Genomic DNA, 17,122 nt, shown 5'->3' with positions numbered 1-17,122 from the left:
CATTCCCTCCCCACTCCTGGGGGAAGGATATTGCAAAATCTCCATTCCCACCCCAATCCAGGGGAAGGATACTGCAAAATTTCCCCATTCCCTCCCCACTCCTGGGGGAAGGATATTGCAAAATCTCCATTCCCACCTCACTCTGGGGCCAGCCAGTAGTTCTCTGAACTACTCAAAATCTCCGCTACCAGTTCTCCAGAACCTGTCAGAACCTGCTGGATTTCAACCCTGCACTGGAGGCTTTCAAAAAGAGACTGGACAACCATTTGTCTGAAATGGTATAGGATTTCCTGTTTGACCAGGGGGTTGGACTAGAAAACCTCCAGCATCCCTTCCAATTCTGTTATGGGAAAGAGAGGACGAGGAAGGAGTACAATGTACATTCTCCACCTTAAAAATAATAAAGGCAAGATAAAAATAAATTTTCAAGAGACTGAGCAGGAAGATAAAATTTGCTAAGACAGCCATGAGAAATGTTTCTTGTTAAATACATCAAACGAACGATAAATAACTTTGTAACTTCAGATAGAGCTAAAATGAATAGCGGTTTGTCTGCACTATCAGAAGACAAACTGCCATTCATTTTGCTACTGCAATAATAATTAAGATTATTTATTTTAGCTTCATGACTTTTGATTCAGTTTAATAGAGGTTGCCAGAGAAGTGTGGCCAAGATATGACAGTTTGGAAATCTCAACATACTTGTAAATAATGCCAATCAATTTTTCCCATGGAAAACATAGTTTACTTTTTTTATGATACTTCTTTGAAAAAAATTCAAAGAATTTTTTCAATTCAATTCAATTCAAAACACTCTCGAGGCTGGGTGACAATACTTAAAATTTTCAACAATGTAATGAAAATTACAGCCAAAATGTCCTATTTTAAAAGGAGTGAATTACTGATAGGATTTTACTGCCGGTGCTCAGGACTTATGTATGAAGACAACTTGACCTGAAGAGAAATGGCAGATATAGTTCTCTTACACCCAATTATAGCTGGATCACGCTTCATTACTCATGTTACGCTAAACTTACCACTGAAACTGCAACACGGCTGGGTTTGAATGACACATTTAATCATGTCAATAGCTAGGGCAAACATTTTGTGTAAACATCATAACCTCATTCGTATGGGGAAAAACAGAGGAAATTTTAGCTCCAAACAATTGCAATTGTTAGTAATATTATTCAAATATCAAAACCTGGTGAATATGAGACAGTGTTTGAAGTCACACCCAGCAAGGTCTTTAAAAAAAGATAAAGTACACCTTTAAGGATTATATATGTGTAACTAGCAAAATAGAAAAGAAATTGAAAGGAAAATGTGGGTAAATATAAGATCGGGGTTGCTCGAACACCATCTTGATAAAATATTGAATTGAAAATGGACACAATGGAGAGGGAAAGGGGAGAGGAGTAGAGGGACAGGTAGGAAGGAGATAGGAAAAGGGAGGAAAGAGAGAGAGAGAGAGAGAGAGAGAGAGAGAGAGAGAGAGAGAGAGAGAGAGAGAGGAAAGGAAAAAGGAGAGGAAGAAAGGGAGGGGAAATAAGAGCAGGATAGAGGGTTAGAAAGAGAGGAAGAGGAGAGGAGTGGGGGAAAGGAAGGGGAAGGAGAGAAGGGGAAGGAGAGGAGGAAAGAAGAAAGTTGAAAAGCATAGAAGAAGGGAGGGGAGGGTAAGAGGGGAGAAGGAGAGGAATGATTGTTGTGGAAGAAGGGAGATATGGAATGGTAGAAAAGCAACTCCGAATGTATTTTAAAGTTTTAGGATGAAGAATGAACTAATATAGAAACCAAAAAATAATATGTGTGATAAGAATGGTTAAAGAGATTGTACATTTATATATGTTTTATGAAAAATAAAAATAAAAAACTTTTTATAAAAAAAAAAGATAAAGAACACCTGACAATGGGAGGCACATTAAACTCACTGTGCATACCTGAAAAACATTGAACATGTCATCACAGACACATCCAATGGCTTCTTGAGCAATCAAAAGGGGTTTCTTAGCACATCAGAGTTTCACTGGCACTCTTCTGCTACCAGAACTGGTAAAATACTAAGAAAAACTGAAAGACATGAACAGGAAACTCTATATTCTACAAAATGATCTGGTTGGTATGATGAAACAAACAAAATGTTAAAAAATTATGATGTTTATGTAGTTACCAAATACATCTAAATTATATTAAAGTAACTCAAATATCTCTACAAACCCCAAAATGTGTCACAATTTTTGAGCACCCCTACGGTTTGGAAATTGAAAGCTGAAAAATTAGACATGCCCTACAATCACATCCCAAGGTAAAAGTTATTACTTAGTTAGTGGCACAGTCAGGGGTGGGCTGCTGGGGGTTCGCAGGGGTCGAGAGAATCTCTGGTTAAGATTCTGTGCCGTTCGGAGAATCCCCAAATCCCACTCCTGGCTGGCCCTGCCCACCCCACCCCATCCCGCCCCTCTCAGGAGTCCCCGTGCAGCCTGTTTTGGATGCAGATAAGTGCAGGAGTGGAGACTTGGGGAGAGTGAAAAACGGGCCTACCGGAAGTTTGGGAAGGCCAGAAATGGCCCCATTTACGGCCTCTAGAGGGCCTCCGGAGCCTGGAGAGGATGTTTTATCCTCCCGGAGGCTCAAGGAAAGCCTCCGGAGCCTGGGAAGGGCAAAAAGCCCCCCCCCCGGCCGTGGTGCAGGAGACCAACTAGGCCACACCCACCATGGCCACATCCACCCAGCAACCTGGCAGAGAACCCCTTGCTAAAAGTTTTGAAGCCCACCCCTGGGCACAGTTAGTGAGTTAACTGTGGTGCGCATAGCCACTTTACAACTAAATGAAAAGTAAAGTCAGTGTAAGGACACTGAGCAAAATCCTTTCTATTCCTTTCCAAGATATGAATGTGCTTTCACGGAAGAAGTGGGTGTGATACGCAGATTATTGCTATCTACTTTCTATTTATTATTTTAGTAGCTTATGCAGAATGCTTCTGAGCATGGTCTTATTTGAAAGGGGATATTATGTGCATGAATTTTATTACAGGGAAATCTGACTTGGACTTCTAAAGCAAAGGGAGTTTCTACAGTCACTTATACATTCCTGTTCAGAAATAAGTTGTGTCAAGTTCAATGGGATTTCTTTCCAGGCAAATACTTATCTTACTTAATCTAGGAAACATTGAATATCTTTGCTCCTCCTGACGAATTTCTTCTGATGTAATGATTCAGAATAACTCCTTTCTGATAATGTTGTAAAAACAGATTTAAATGTCAGGCTTGGGATGCTTTAAAAATAATCCTATCTCAACCATAATCAAAAAATAGAAAACCAATCCTAGTTAAGAAACGGTGCTCTGCATAAGCAGTCTCACTCTATTAGTTTCATTTCTGCAGATAAGTTACTTTTTTTCTGGAGTAAAGAATGAACTGGAATCTTAATTAAATGTTTTGCCGAGTATCTAAGTGGGATAAGCATCTCTGCAACAAAACATCTGGATAATCAGTTTTATCATATTAGCTTTATCAATACTCAAGGTCAAGAATGGGTTTCCCAACTAAAGTCAAATACTTTGTCATGTAATTTTGTCCCCTTCCCCAGAAAATCATCATTTCAGGTAGTCTCCCCCCCTTTTTTTTTGGCAAGTAAAACCAATTGCAATGTGCTCCATTCTGTTTCCTTTATTGCTACATGTGCAGCCTTTTAAGATAGTTGGGAACACTTCAGTATTCTGCAGCTATAGTCAGTGTTCTGTTCAAATGAGAAGCAGGGAGACAAATATTGTTGTCTTAAATGGGTTGGAATTCTTGTGCGGTAATCATTTTTTCCCCCTTTATTATTTTTTTAAGGCAATTGCCTGCAGCAGTGATTGAAGACAGACATCAGCAAATCTTTATTGAATAGAAACTTTGCTATTCTTAATATTCCTGCCAATAATTATCATTATTCAGGGTTTTTGGCTTCTTGATTCTAAGATTAACCATTACCTGTCCAGTTTGTGGGAACAAAAGTATCTGACGGGTTGGAAAATCAAAAAGACAGAAAAGGAGTGTAGAATACAACTGTGTTGGTGCTGTTTGAATGCAAAAAGATGCTTCAGCACATGCTTCTTAAGAGAAGGTGCTCTCTTAAGACCTGTTAGCAAACCCAATGGCCTCAATTTTGTGACTTCCTTGTTGCATCATCTTCATTTAGGGAAATATTTGTTTGACCAAAGGAGTTGAAGATGATATAGGTTTGCCTCCAAATGCTCTGAAGTATATTTTCTTGTTTGAATCTGAAGTGTTTTAAAGCTCTGCAAAGAAGTGCATTCTTCTGACTTACTTCTGATCAAACGCCCCCCTCCCAAATCCTGAGAAAAATCAATCCAATCAATCAATCAATCAGAATAGAAAATGGAAGACACCCTGGAGGTCTTCTAGTCCAACCCCCTGCTCAAGCAGGAAACCCTATGCCATTTCAGACAGGTGACTTTTCTTAAAGACTTTTCAGTCTTTTCTTAAAAACCTCCAGTGATAAAGCACCTACAATTAACTGTTCCACTGGTTAATTGTTTTGAAGTTTCTCCTTAATTCCAGGTTGCTTCTCTCCTTCATTAATTTCCATCCATTGTTTCTTGTCTTGCCTTCTGGTGCTTTGGAAAGTAAGTTGATCCCCTCTTCTTTGTGGCAGCCCCCCAAATACTGGAATACTACTAGTATGTAAAATATAAAGAGACTTACGAGGGAGTCTTTATTTCCTTTTAATGCTTCTTTCCCTAATGGCAGATCTGTTCCCATCTTGGTCTATAACTTTGTTGGCATGGATTCATGATTGCTAGCCACATGGAAAACTTAGCCTCGTGTTATTTGAAGCAGGTAAACTAATTTTTTATAACCTCATTTCATTGCCATTATTAAAATAAAAATCATTTATCCATTTGAAGTTCCAGTGGTGTGCTTGGTAGTAGCAGTATACTCCATATCCATTTGGAACCTAATAATTCTGGTTAAAAGGGAAAAGCAGACCATTTTATATAAGTTTGTATTGCGGTGGGCGGGGGGGAATAGTCACACCTTAAATGTCCCACCCTTAGAACAAAGGCAGAGAAGGTGGGAAGATGGAGAGCCCAAGAAGAGATCTGCCAGGGTTAGGTGGGCATTGGTGACAGATGCCCCGTCAATTTGACGTTCATTTACCTATTCCTTTCATACAACCTCCAAATTTTAGTTAAGCAGACTATTGAATATACACCTAAGACAAAATCCTTGTGTGTCCAATCACACTTGGTCAATAAAGAATTCTATTCTGTTCTGTTCTGTTCTGTTCTGTTCTGTTCTGTTCTGTTCTATTCTATTCTATTCTATTCTATTCTATTCTATTCTATTCTATTCTATTCTATTCTATTCTATTCTATTCTATTCTATTCTATTCTATTATTCCATTCCATTCCATTCCATTCCATTCCATTCCATTCCATTAATATCCCTAACTGTTCTCCCTCACAATCTAGAACGATTCTTAGAATTATAGAAGAAATTCCCACAGCATTGCTTTCATGGAAGTCTTGCATACAGATCACCGAAAAACGTCTCTGTTTTGGATCAGTTTAGACCAGCCAAAATCCTCTAATTTTCTCCAGGACGGGTGAATAAGAATTGCAGAGATAGAAACAAGAGGAGGTCTTTAAAGAACTAGAGCGCAAAAGCATGGAATAGCAAGAGTAACATGACAGGCAGGTCAAACAAAAACACCTGAGAGCTTTCTCATTGCTGTGGTCTTTAGCCCTTTTCCTTGTTTTCTTTATTTTGTGAACTGGATTCAGTCTTCCTCTCCTATGCAGGAACCCTCTAGACTTGCACAATGGGACTTTTTAGAAATATAACTTTTTAAACTATCTCTCCCACCTCCAGGAAGAATTTCAGCTTCCAAATGAGAGGCTGATCTCACTTCCAGTCCCCAAGAAGTGAGGGTACATGTTGCTTTTTCCTCTTTTTGACTTTGCAGTTTGTTCTTTTTAAGTTTTGAATTGAATTACTAATTTCTCCCAGCTAAGATAATTAGATAATTATTTTTGCTATTCCCCTAAGAAATTACTTGAATACTTTATATCTGCATGTTTTATGTGTGTCAATATTTTTTCTTAATTGGAAGAAGTGTGGTAATTGAGTTCAGTGGCCAAAATACACTTTTGACAATGGTTTAAAATTCCATTAATGAATATGTAACAGAAGTCTGAAACATTCTCCTGAGTATATCCGCCAACAAAGGAGATACACACAAGGAAATAGAAGCAATTACCAAAAAACTCATCAGTAACAAATAATGGGTCACCAATACAAAAGGCAATAGATTTTAAGAAACAAATTTCACTTAGAATTGAGAGAGAGAGAGAGAGAGAGAGAGAGAGAGAGAGAGAGAGAGAGAGAGAGAGAGAGAGAGAGAGATCTCACCCTCTATACACTGTATATTTTTGAATCATCATATTGATTCCTTTTACAGTATAAACTCATTTAGGAAATAATTGTTGAATTTAAACTGCTTTAATATTTTAATGTATATTTACATACTCCCACCCAATCCCTACTATAGTGATGTTTGCTCCTTATAGACACTCTCTAAGCCTGTGATGGCGAACTTATAGCATGGGATGTGCGTGCAAGCATGGGGGGATTTGCGTGCATGCACAGGGGATGCACATGCATGCACGTGGGGGCGCTCGCATTGCATTTGGGGGATTCAAGCATGCGTGCATGCATGCATGTGTGCTTTGGACATTCGGCACGAAAAAGGTTAACCATCACTGCTCTAAGCTATCACTGATCCTAGTCACACATATGTGTCTCATTTTCTCAATGTCCATATAGCTATCAAGTCTAAGGAAGCAAGAACTATGCAGATTTAAGGAACAGATATTTAATGCTAGGCTGGGATAAATACAGATGGAAGAAACTGTGATAAGAATGTGCCACTTATAGTCAGAATCTTTTTGAGGCTCTTTCCTTTTTCCAGATCTTTTAATTAGAGTTGGGTTGCCATTTCTGAGGTAATGTTTCAACCAGATTTTCACCTGCTTTCCCACAACTGCTTACAATAATTATTTTATCTCCCTATATACATTTCTCAGCATCTATCACTATTGGCCCTGCTGTCTAAATTTGCAAGAAAAATACATCTGATACATCCCAACAAGATTTATTTATTCCCTAAAATTTCACATACATTAATAATTCATTAATTTAAATGTTCCATAATCCAGCCATACTCACTTCCTATAGATATATATAGAGAGATATATATATAGATATAAAACTGCCTTAGAGATGATATTGAATCCAATTCGAAAGCAGTCCACACTATTACATTATGATCTTTTAAATCAATTTAAATAATATCAAACAGAGTTCTCCAACCTTCAAAAACAGTTTTGTGAAGAGAAAAGTAAAGAAATAGGAGCAGATTAACTGAAATAAATATGTTCTACGGAGTCCCACTGGAATGCTTTCCATTAAGGGAAAATTTCAGCTTTATGTATTCCTAGTTTTCAATTATAATTTATTATGAACATGTTTTATTGACAGATACATAGAAATATTCTTAGCTGGAATGGTAATGAACTAGCCTTATGAAATTGTCTAACATTTTTTAAGATACAGAACTGTTTCCTGGACAGACTGACCTGCCAAAACCTATCAATATATGAAATAAATGATTCATGTCTTTTTTTAAAGCTGGTTGAGATCCATCTCTTAGTATCAATGTTAAAATGAATTGTCCATCAATAAAATGTAAGATGCTCGAACTTCCACTTGACTGTGCTGTCACTTGCCCTGTTTGACAAAAAACAACACTGTGAAATACATGCACGCTGTCAATACACAAAAGATTGGCTCATCCTAAGCACCTCATGGTGGACCCAGATAGAGTGGAAGTATTAGAAAATATGGAAAGCCCTTAGCTGCTTATGTAGCTTCCCACAGCTGAATGACATCTGGAATCAATAATTATAATCCATAAAATAAAATATTTTATAGAGATTAGTAAGAGATTAAGGTTACTCATGAACTTCTGATTCAGTACTTATTCTGAAGGATGTTGCCTTACGCCAAATGAACCTACAACTCCATCTCATTTAGCATAGAGCTGTGGAGAGAATTTATATCAATAAATTAAATGAATTGTTTAAAACAGAAAGTGCTGTCTAAAGTTTTAAACTCAGATGGTTCTTCAGACCTACTGAGAGCTGAAGAAGCTTCTTGGTTGAGAAATGGAACCAGTGGTGGGTTGCTCCCAGTTCGCAAGAACCGGTAGTAAAAATTTGTAGTAGTTCCGAGAACCGGTAATAACATTGGCTGGCCATGCCCCCGAACCGGTCCCCGGCCCGGTCACTGCTCACTTACCCCACCCACCTCATGAGAGGCTTTTTTTTTTTTACTTTTAAAAGCATTTTTTCTACAACCTCTTTGCAGAAAACAATGCTTTGAAAAGCCTCTGATGATCCCGCGGCTCAGCTGGGAACGTCAGAGGCTTTTCAAAGCATTTTTTTCTGCAACCTCTTCAGCCGAAGAGGTGGTAAAAAAAATTCTTTGAAAAGCCTCTGACGATCCCAGCTGAGTTGCCTGATCGGTAGAGGCTTTTCAAAGCATTTTTTCTGCAACCTCTTAAGATTGTAGAAAAAATGCTTTTAAAAGTAAAAAAAAAAAAAAAGTTGGCCACGCCCACCCAGTCACATTACCCCCAACCAAGCCACACCCACAAAATAAGCCACACCCACAGAACCGGTAGTGAAAAATTTTAGAACCCACCCCGAGGGAAACGTCTTCAAAGAAAACACAAGAAACTCCAGTTGCCTCCTGAAATAGTAACTTTGGGGCAACCATGACCTGAATGACTGAGAATCTCCACAGACTTTTAGCTATGAACTTTGGGGTGAACACTCTTCAAATGGTGTGGGAGTATGAACAGATTTCTAGAAAAATTGCAGACTACAGGAACTATTTGCACTTCAATTTGAGATGCAGATAACACAGACTCATCTCCAGCAGCCTGTGACTATTTCCAACAGTGAAGGGACACATGGCAGAAACATCCTGCAGCCAAGAAGGTTCCACACTCATTTGCACTACTCAGGTGATCCTGAGGACATAGACAAACCTCCAAGTGGCCTCAACAACTCTCTAAAACGAATGCAAATGACTAGCTGTCGGCAAGGAATACAAATCCTTCCATTCCCCATCATCTAATCAGATTTGAAGAAACCTCTTGGAAGAGAAACAAAACATCTTCAAAGAAAAAAACCAAGAAAATCCAATTGCCTGTTGGAAAAGCACCTTTGGGACAACCAAGAACTGGATGTCTGAGAATCTCCACCAACGTTTAGACCTGCCTAAAGATACAAAAGCATGTATTCTACCCCAAAAATTCCCTTAGATTTTGATTTCTCCTTTTTGATTTTATTTATAATACTCCTCTACATCTCACAAAAGTTTCTGCTACTTGATAGCAACTCTCATTCCAAGATACCTTAACCAAATGTTAAGTTTTGAAATTATCATTTCAAGTCTGTGCTTGTTTTCTGCAACAGAATTACAATTTATTGCACACATAACCTTTAAGCAAGCTGATCAATATTACTTTACCAAAAACAAATATTGTCACTATAATTTCATTTTGAAGCTAATTTCTATGGGCCAGTAACACAGAGTACAGCTTACATTCTATGTTACACTTCTGGAAAAATACCTTCCTTCCTCTTTTGGACTCTTCAGATGTTAGTGTATCCTTGCCACTGAATGTTGTCAAACCTTCATAAAGGCCCCACTAGTATCTCAATGGACTCTGAGTGATTAAGTCTGATGCAGGGGTGAAATCCAGCAGGTTCTGACAGGTTCTGGAGAACCGGTAGCAGAAATTTTGAGTAGTTCGGAGAACTGGCAAATACCACCTCTGGCTGGCCCCAGAGTGAGGTGGGAATGGAGATTTTGCAATATCCTTTCCCCAGGAGTGGGGAGGGAATGGGGATTTTGCAGTATCCTTTCCCTGCCACCAAGCCACGCCTACCAAGCCACACCACGCCCACCAAGCCACGTCCACAAAACCGGTAGTAAAAAAATTGGGATTTCACCACTGGTCTGATGCTTCTTTCACTTAATGTCATAAACTCATCCAACATGCAATGTGCCAGTGTAAAAATGTAATTGTTTCTTTACATGACTGGTCACACCACTTTTAATTGCAATATCTGTGCCCAAACAATTACCCATAATTGGTAATTAGTGTCTTATGCTCTGTGCAGGAATTTGTGCATTTCTCCATGGCAAACTGCTTCATTTGAGTAATATTTGAAGGTTTTCTACCATGAGATGCTCACTTTAGAAGCTGCCACAACTCTTCTACAGGGTTTGGGTCTGGACATTGGTTTGGCTTGAACACTGAATTTGTCCTGTTTTGTAGGATTGTTTTTATTTTTAGAATTGCTATCTTGCTGCATGACTCATATGCAGTTCAGGGGACAGCAATAGATAGAAAGAGAGAGAGAATTTGAAAATCTCTTGTAGAATGTTGTGTTATGAAGCAGAATTTCTCCAGAATGAAAATGTTGCTTAGCCATCCAGGACTCTAAAGGAATTTGCAACCCAGCACATTCTTCATGCAGAAATCCCTGAACAGATTTAGATGTATGTGTTCTGTTTCAAAATTTGCTAGCTGGCGCATAAAAAGTTACACTTAACAGTTTAACATCAGTTTAATAGAACAGCAAAGCAGTAAGTATTCTGCTAGATAATGGCTGTGGTTTCTAAACATTATTCTGAGAAGGCAAAAAATACTACAAATACTAAATCATGAACTGTTATACATGACACTGTGCTGTATCATCATCTAGAATAAAAAAAATCTTGAGAAATCTTGGATATACAAAGTCAAAAGGGATGCCAATGTTTGAGTAACTTGAGTTTTTAAACATTTTATACATGTTTCTTTACGAGAAATATAAGATTCATTATGATTCATCTCTATGTGTTTTGATTCCAGTTAAATGAAAGCACAAATTGGTTTTTATCCTCCTTTAAGTCTGTCTTCCATTCACTTTTTAGAGAATAAAAATTAAGACTCGCTTAAATCAAGTTTGATTTCTGAAGTCCATATAAGCCATATGGTTTTTTTAGAAAACCGTTAAGACATGATATTTCAAGGAGGCACCGAAGGTCTAGATTATCCCTTTTTAAGTCTTTCCCCCCCCCAAAAAAAAACCCAATAACTTTCACTTGGTTTATTCTAACAAAAGTAAAATTCTTTTCAATTCCTTCCTCTTATATTATGTGATGAATAACAAATCTGTTTTAAATAGGTATCCCATTTTAGGAATACTTTTTGAAAATCTAAGCATGTGCACCTTAAGATATAATCATGTGCACCCACACCTAAAACTCTACATTAAGAGAAAATCAAGTTATAGCCAGTTATTTGTTTATATTCTATTCATTTCAGATTCTGCAAAACTTGAAGCATCATTACAGTTGCACATGAACACCTGAATTAATTGATTTATATATAACCTTGTTAAGGAGTAACAAAAACAGATGCACAGATCATATCTTCATTAACTTGTTAGATTGGCTGTGGGCGGTCACCAAAGAATTATCGCAGGTGGTGGCAAAATAATAATCGCAACATTTAATGCCCAAGTGTCTTTTTCCAAGCTAGTTTTCCTCTAATCAAAGCACTCAGTGCTAGGCACAAAAGACCATACTGCTAATTATATTCCCTTAAAACAACCCAACCTCTCCCTCAAATAGATATAATCAAACTGAAATGTTTCCATTAACTTGCATCAACTGGAGTTAAACCCACAGAACCCAAAAGCCAATGAAGCTGGATAAAAAGAAAAGAATCCACTTGGGTTAGCAGCAATATTCATATTCAATGCACCACAGAGGGGAGCTGATGGTGTTGAAATCTTAAGACAATGTTGAAAAGCAATATCGGATTTAACACTGATTAATGTCGGTATTTAAACCAAAGGCTGATTATTAGTCTTCCCACCACTTGTTTCCGCTACTTTGTGAATACTTCAACATCAATTACGGAAGCTTTCCCAGGCTTTGTGATAGGAGTCATTTCTAAACCAGAGGAGCCGAGAGGGGATCTGAAGTTTATTGGATAAAAATGGCAATAGGCATTCAAGCTAATTTAGCAGGAATGTTTTTGAAAATAAAATAAAATAAAAAAACAAGGAGCAGAGTCTTAAGAGGACATTGTCTATCACTGACTTAAAAGAACAATTACAATAGTGACCAAAATTGTGGAAACCTTTTGGGAAAAGTGTATTTTTGTGGTTTGATGGCTAATAACTTTTTTTTTGGAGTTTCAAGGTAATCATATTCCACTGCTGGAATGGCCTGGGAATAGCCCAGACCTTAACCCAATTGAAAATCTATGGAGAAACTTTCAATTGGGTTAATCTATGGGGAAATGTATAGTATACAGGGGGTAGAATAGTTGAATGTCATGTAGAAATGTATAGTACACAGGGGGTAGAATAGATGGGCGGTAAAGTATTATACAATATGATTTGGATTTGGATTTCATCTTGGGGAAGTCACGGGGGAGGGGAGGGTTAGGGAGGGTTAGGGAGGAAAAGGGGGGGGGGAATGGGAAAATTTGTATTTGTAAAACTTTTTCAATAAAAAAAAAGAAAATCTATGGAGAAACTTGTTAGTCAGAAGTGATCTAGCAATAAAACCCAGTTAATAGAATCAATCATTCAATCTTGGTTTCACATTATAACAGCTGCAGAACTAAAAGACTTGGTTCACTCCATGGGAAGACATTGTAAGGCCGTAATTCATGCTAAAGGTTACCCAACTAAGTATTAACTGACATGGTGAAAATTTTTGTATATCTCGTTTTTTCTACGTGTTTCACTTTTCTTCTTTATACTGTAACTGCTATTCTAATAGCAAATCCTTCGTAAAAGTTATTGCATTACATTCTTGATTTAATTATCTTTCCATTGATATATAATTTTATGGTACTACTCCAAAAAAACCTGGCACTATTAGCTTAGTTTTAGAAAATACACTTTTCCCAAAAGGTTTCCACAATTTTGGCCACTACTGTATTGTAGGGAAAACCTGACTGAAGAACACTTTTAGATTCAGCCTAAAGAAATATCTGCTATAAATCATTAGCAATTTAATGGTGGGGTGGAAAGAGAGAGAGAAAGAAGGAAAACAGAACACAAGAATTTTAACATTACTGCAAAGTTGAAGCTCTGATTTTTGTTGGTCATTTTTCCACCTCGATCCCAATTTGGTACATAAGCAAACTACTTCTGCTTGTAATGTTTCTCTCCCAGCCATTCTCAAAAGGAACATAATTTTACTCCATACAAATATACTTCTGGTTTTTTCCTAAAATGGTCCAGACCACCACATTTTCTGATGCTGTGACTCTAAGCCAGGACAGGGAGCCACAGAACAGTGGTTGTACGTGCAGCATGGGAGACAATTGAATTTCTGCACAAGTGATTATATTAGAACATAAACCGGGCCGCAAAAACAAGCGAAGCCCCATATGTGGGATGCAGGCAGTACATGAAACCAAGCCCCCCACTCTGGTCCATGGAAAAACCTCTCTCCGTGGAACCGGTCCCTGGTTTATGGGGGGCGGGGGGCACTGCATTGGAAGGTTATCTATGTGAAATTCATTAGAAAGGGTAGGGCAACCGAAAAACACAGCTCCACTCCCCTGAGATGTCTGAAATACTTTGATGTTATTTGGACCTCCAGAGAAACAGTGAAACACTTCATGAGTAGGAAAAATGAATCCATCGCCTCCCTCCCATCGTCATACAATGCTATTTACATTCTCCCTTATAACTATTAAAATGTTGGACTTGGACCAAGAAGATATACTCAACCACAAAGTACTTTCTTTTGCAACCCAACATATAAGGATATAATTTACAAGGATAAAAATGCAATTAAGAACTGAATAAACAAATTAGTCAATAGTTTATATAAAAAAAAAAAACCTTGGAAGGATGTGGTTTCAAACTATTCTTAAAGAAGCTAAAGAATTATTCCTCCAACCATTTCAGCTTATGCCAGCTACAGCTTTATATTATGTCAACCCAGACTTTAATCTATATACGTAGCTACAGGCTGAACCAACGACCTGAAAGTCAGCTCCACGTGCCAAGTCAGACCAGATCAGCACTCACTCACAATTTATGACTGCCATGTTTCTACTCATACACAAAGCAACAATTTTGAAACATCCTCAGTTTCTGTGAAAATCTTACAGCTTCCTTCCATTGCTTGAGAAAAAGTTGTGCAATTCAATATTAGTCTGCAACCCTAAATACACAAAACAGAGATTTTTCTCCCCTGTTATGAATAGGACAGAACAAGTATACCACACATAATTGTAACATTTTCTGAGAACTGCATGGATTGTTTCGATTGTTCATAATAGGAAGTGTATCTCAATAAATGTACAGACGTCTTATTATGAGAGGCCACCAGCAAATATGGGTACAATTACTCTATATTTTAACAAAATAACTAGAGAAGACCCTGGAAAATGTTAGCACCACAAGGAAGAGAAAGAAAACTAATTAAGTATGTTAAGAAAAATCTTCCCTAAACTACTCTATATCTTCAAGAAGAGCGTTTTTAATGCCTGCTCCATTGTAAATAGTAAGCAATATATTATCTATCTATCTATCTATCTATCTATCTATCTATCTATCTATCTATCTATCTATCTTTGTGATCTATCCAGTTCACAACTTTAGCCAAGCCACTTCAAATGAAATTGATCAAACTTGAACAGGGCAAGGTAGAAGGGTAAAACTCATTTTAATTTCATATGTTTGTTTCTATTTTAAAGGGACTTTAAAAATGACTAATACATCTATTTTTTTAAAAAAAAAAACATTATTACAGTACACTATTTATCTCTACAGGAGACTCATTGGGAGCTGGCATACACTCGGTGTATATCAATGAGGGGCTTCATTCAGTTTTGAAAATTATGGACAGCACGTTTCACCCATTAATTCTAGTACCCTTTCACTCACACATACAACTTTTTCCCCTTAGTCATGCATTAATTCAACTAAGTCTGGAAGAGACAACAATGATAGCACTACAACAGCTCCCAGGCATAATGGGACTACTACAGCATAACGGGACTACAAATCCTATCGTTTCTTGTTGCCAAGGTGGCTTAAAGGTTGTCCCTATACATAGGAAGAATGCATCTTGGCTTATGATGAAAAAGACAGAAGCCCAAGCCAAGAAACCACACACATTGTGCCATAATTGTGCAAAAAGAAAAGGGAAATTTCAATGGCCATACATACATATGCAAAGATGCAATTTAAAGGCATGCCTTTCACAATAACTTATCTACCCTGTTTTGTTTTACTTTCTAACGTTCCGGTGTTTTCAATCTCTCTCAGGTGTAGGAAGCACTGCATCTTTTACAGGTGTTTTGCCAAACAGAGGCAATAGGACTCCTGTATGATAAAGAGCACACCCTACTGGCAAAGGACAATTGTTACTGGTTGTGAACAGTTAAAAAGTTAAAACCCTGTAAGGTTCCTCCAGTTTCAAGCTGAAGAATTTTAATTCGTATTTTTCCATAGTATCCTGGAAGCTTATGGATTAATGCTAGGCTCGTGGACAACGTTATCCAAGATTGTAGAAGAGACCAACTACTTGAATTCCAGCTGTTGAATTCTTTGAAGCCAACTAAAAACTTTGGGGAGGGGGGGGGTCCCTGTTGGGAAGAAGGGAAGAACGGAAAGGAAGGCAGGAAGGCAGGCAGGCAGGCGAAAGAACGAAAGAAGAACGAAAGAAATCTTTCTTTCTTCTTTCCTTCCTTCTTTCTTTCTTTTCTTCTTCCCTTCTTCTTCCCTTCTTGCCTGCCTTCCTTCCTTCTTTTCCTTCCTTTCCTTCTTTTCTTCCTTCCTTCTTTCCTTCTCCCTTCTTGCCTTCCTTTCTTCCTTCTTTCCTTCTTCTTTCCTTCCTTCCTTCCTTTTTTTCTTCCTTCTTTTCCTTCCTTCTTCCCAGCAGGGACTTCCCCACCCCACCCCCAAGTTTTAGTTTTAGAAAGAAGGAAGGAAGGAAGGAAGGAAAGGAAAGAAGGAAGGAAAGAAAGTTGTTGCCAAGCCTCTCCTCCTTCCCTCTCTCTCTCTCTCTCTCTTCCCTCTCCCAATTTGTTCATCCCCTGAAAGTCGCTTTAGAAATTTTCAAAAGGATTCTCTATTCATTGCACAATGAAGCAATTCATGGCTTCAACTGCGCCCGAGCCCGGCTCGGAGGGGCAAAGGCACCGCTGGTCTCTTTCTAGGGAGGAAGGCGAGATCCAGGGAAAAGTCCAACCCAGAAGGTGGGCAAAGGCCAAAGGGAACCCTGCCCCCACCCCTCCCGAAAGAGAAGATCCGTGTCGCCCCACGCCCCGTCCGCGCCGCCTCCCCAGGTGCCTTACCTGCGATTTCCTGATAGGGGATGTTCACCAGGCTGAAGCCTTTCGTTTTGTACGCCTCCCGCACCTCGCCGCAGCTCCGCGCTTTCACGTCAGCGGCTCCGGCCCGAAGTGACAGCAACAGCCCGAGGGGAGCCCAAAGCAGCGCCCCCATCCCGGCCACCATGGTGCTCCCCAAATTTCTTTCCGCGAGAAAAACCCGGCTGCCCCCAAAAGACCCGACCCGCTCGCTTTGCAAAAACAGGGAGAGACGCCAAATCCACTGGAAAAAATAAATCCCCAAGACCGGTTCCTCTTCTTCTTCTCCTCCTCCTCCTCTTCCTCCTCTTCTTCTTCTTCCAAGAGGCGCCGAGCGGAGCCCTCCAGCGCGAAGTGCCTTCCCCGAGACCCCACCCGCGCGTGTCTAGGCGCCACGCAGACCTCCTCGAGCGAGCCCCGCAAACTTTGAGCAGCCGCTACGGCTACGGGGAAAGGAGCCCGAGCCGCAGGGCACGAGGAGCCGCTTCCACGCTTCCCTTTCGCCCACTCCTCCCGGGGCTCCTCGGCCGGCGGGTGGTTCAAGTCTCTCCACACACACACACACACCCCCACCACCACCGGGTTGCGCGGCGCCCTGGGTGCCCTCGGTCGAGGGAGCAGCGAAGCCGCGCTCAGGTT

The 17,122-nt window shown here is 39.2% G+C and overlaps 1 protein-coding gene across 1 annotated transcript in view; it reads right to left on the bottom strand.

The window, feature by feature from the left end:
* GPC6 (glypican 6) overlaps window positions 1–16,631 on the bottom strand; it is a 943,187-nt gene extending 926,556 nt beyond the window's left edge. The window contains exon 1 of the mRNA XM_070943027.1: window positions 16,469–16,631. Coding sequence (XP_070799128.1) covers window positions 16,469–16,631 — 163 coding nt within the window. The remainder of the gene's footprint in view (window positions 1–16,468) is intronic.
* Between the last annotated feature and the right edge of the window lie 491 nt (window positions 16,632–17,122).

The sequence above is a fragment of the Pituophis catenifer genome, unplaced genomic scaffold (genome assembly GCF_029215685.1).
Source record: "Pituophis catenifer annectens isolate HBS135680 unplaced genomic scaffold, rPitCat1.0.hap2 SCAF_4, whole genome shotgun sequence".
Taxonomy (NCBI): Eukaryota; Metazoa; Chordata; class Lepidosauria; order Squamata; family Colubridae; genus Pituophis; species Pituophis catenifer.
This window is presented reverse-complemented; position numbering and strand designations above follow the sequence as displayed.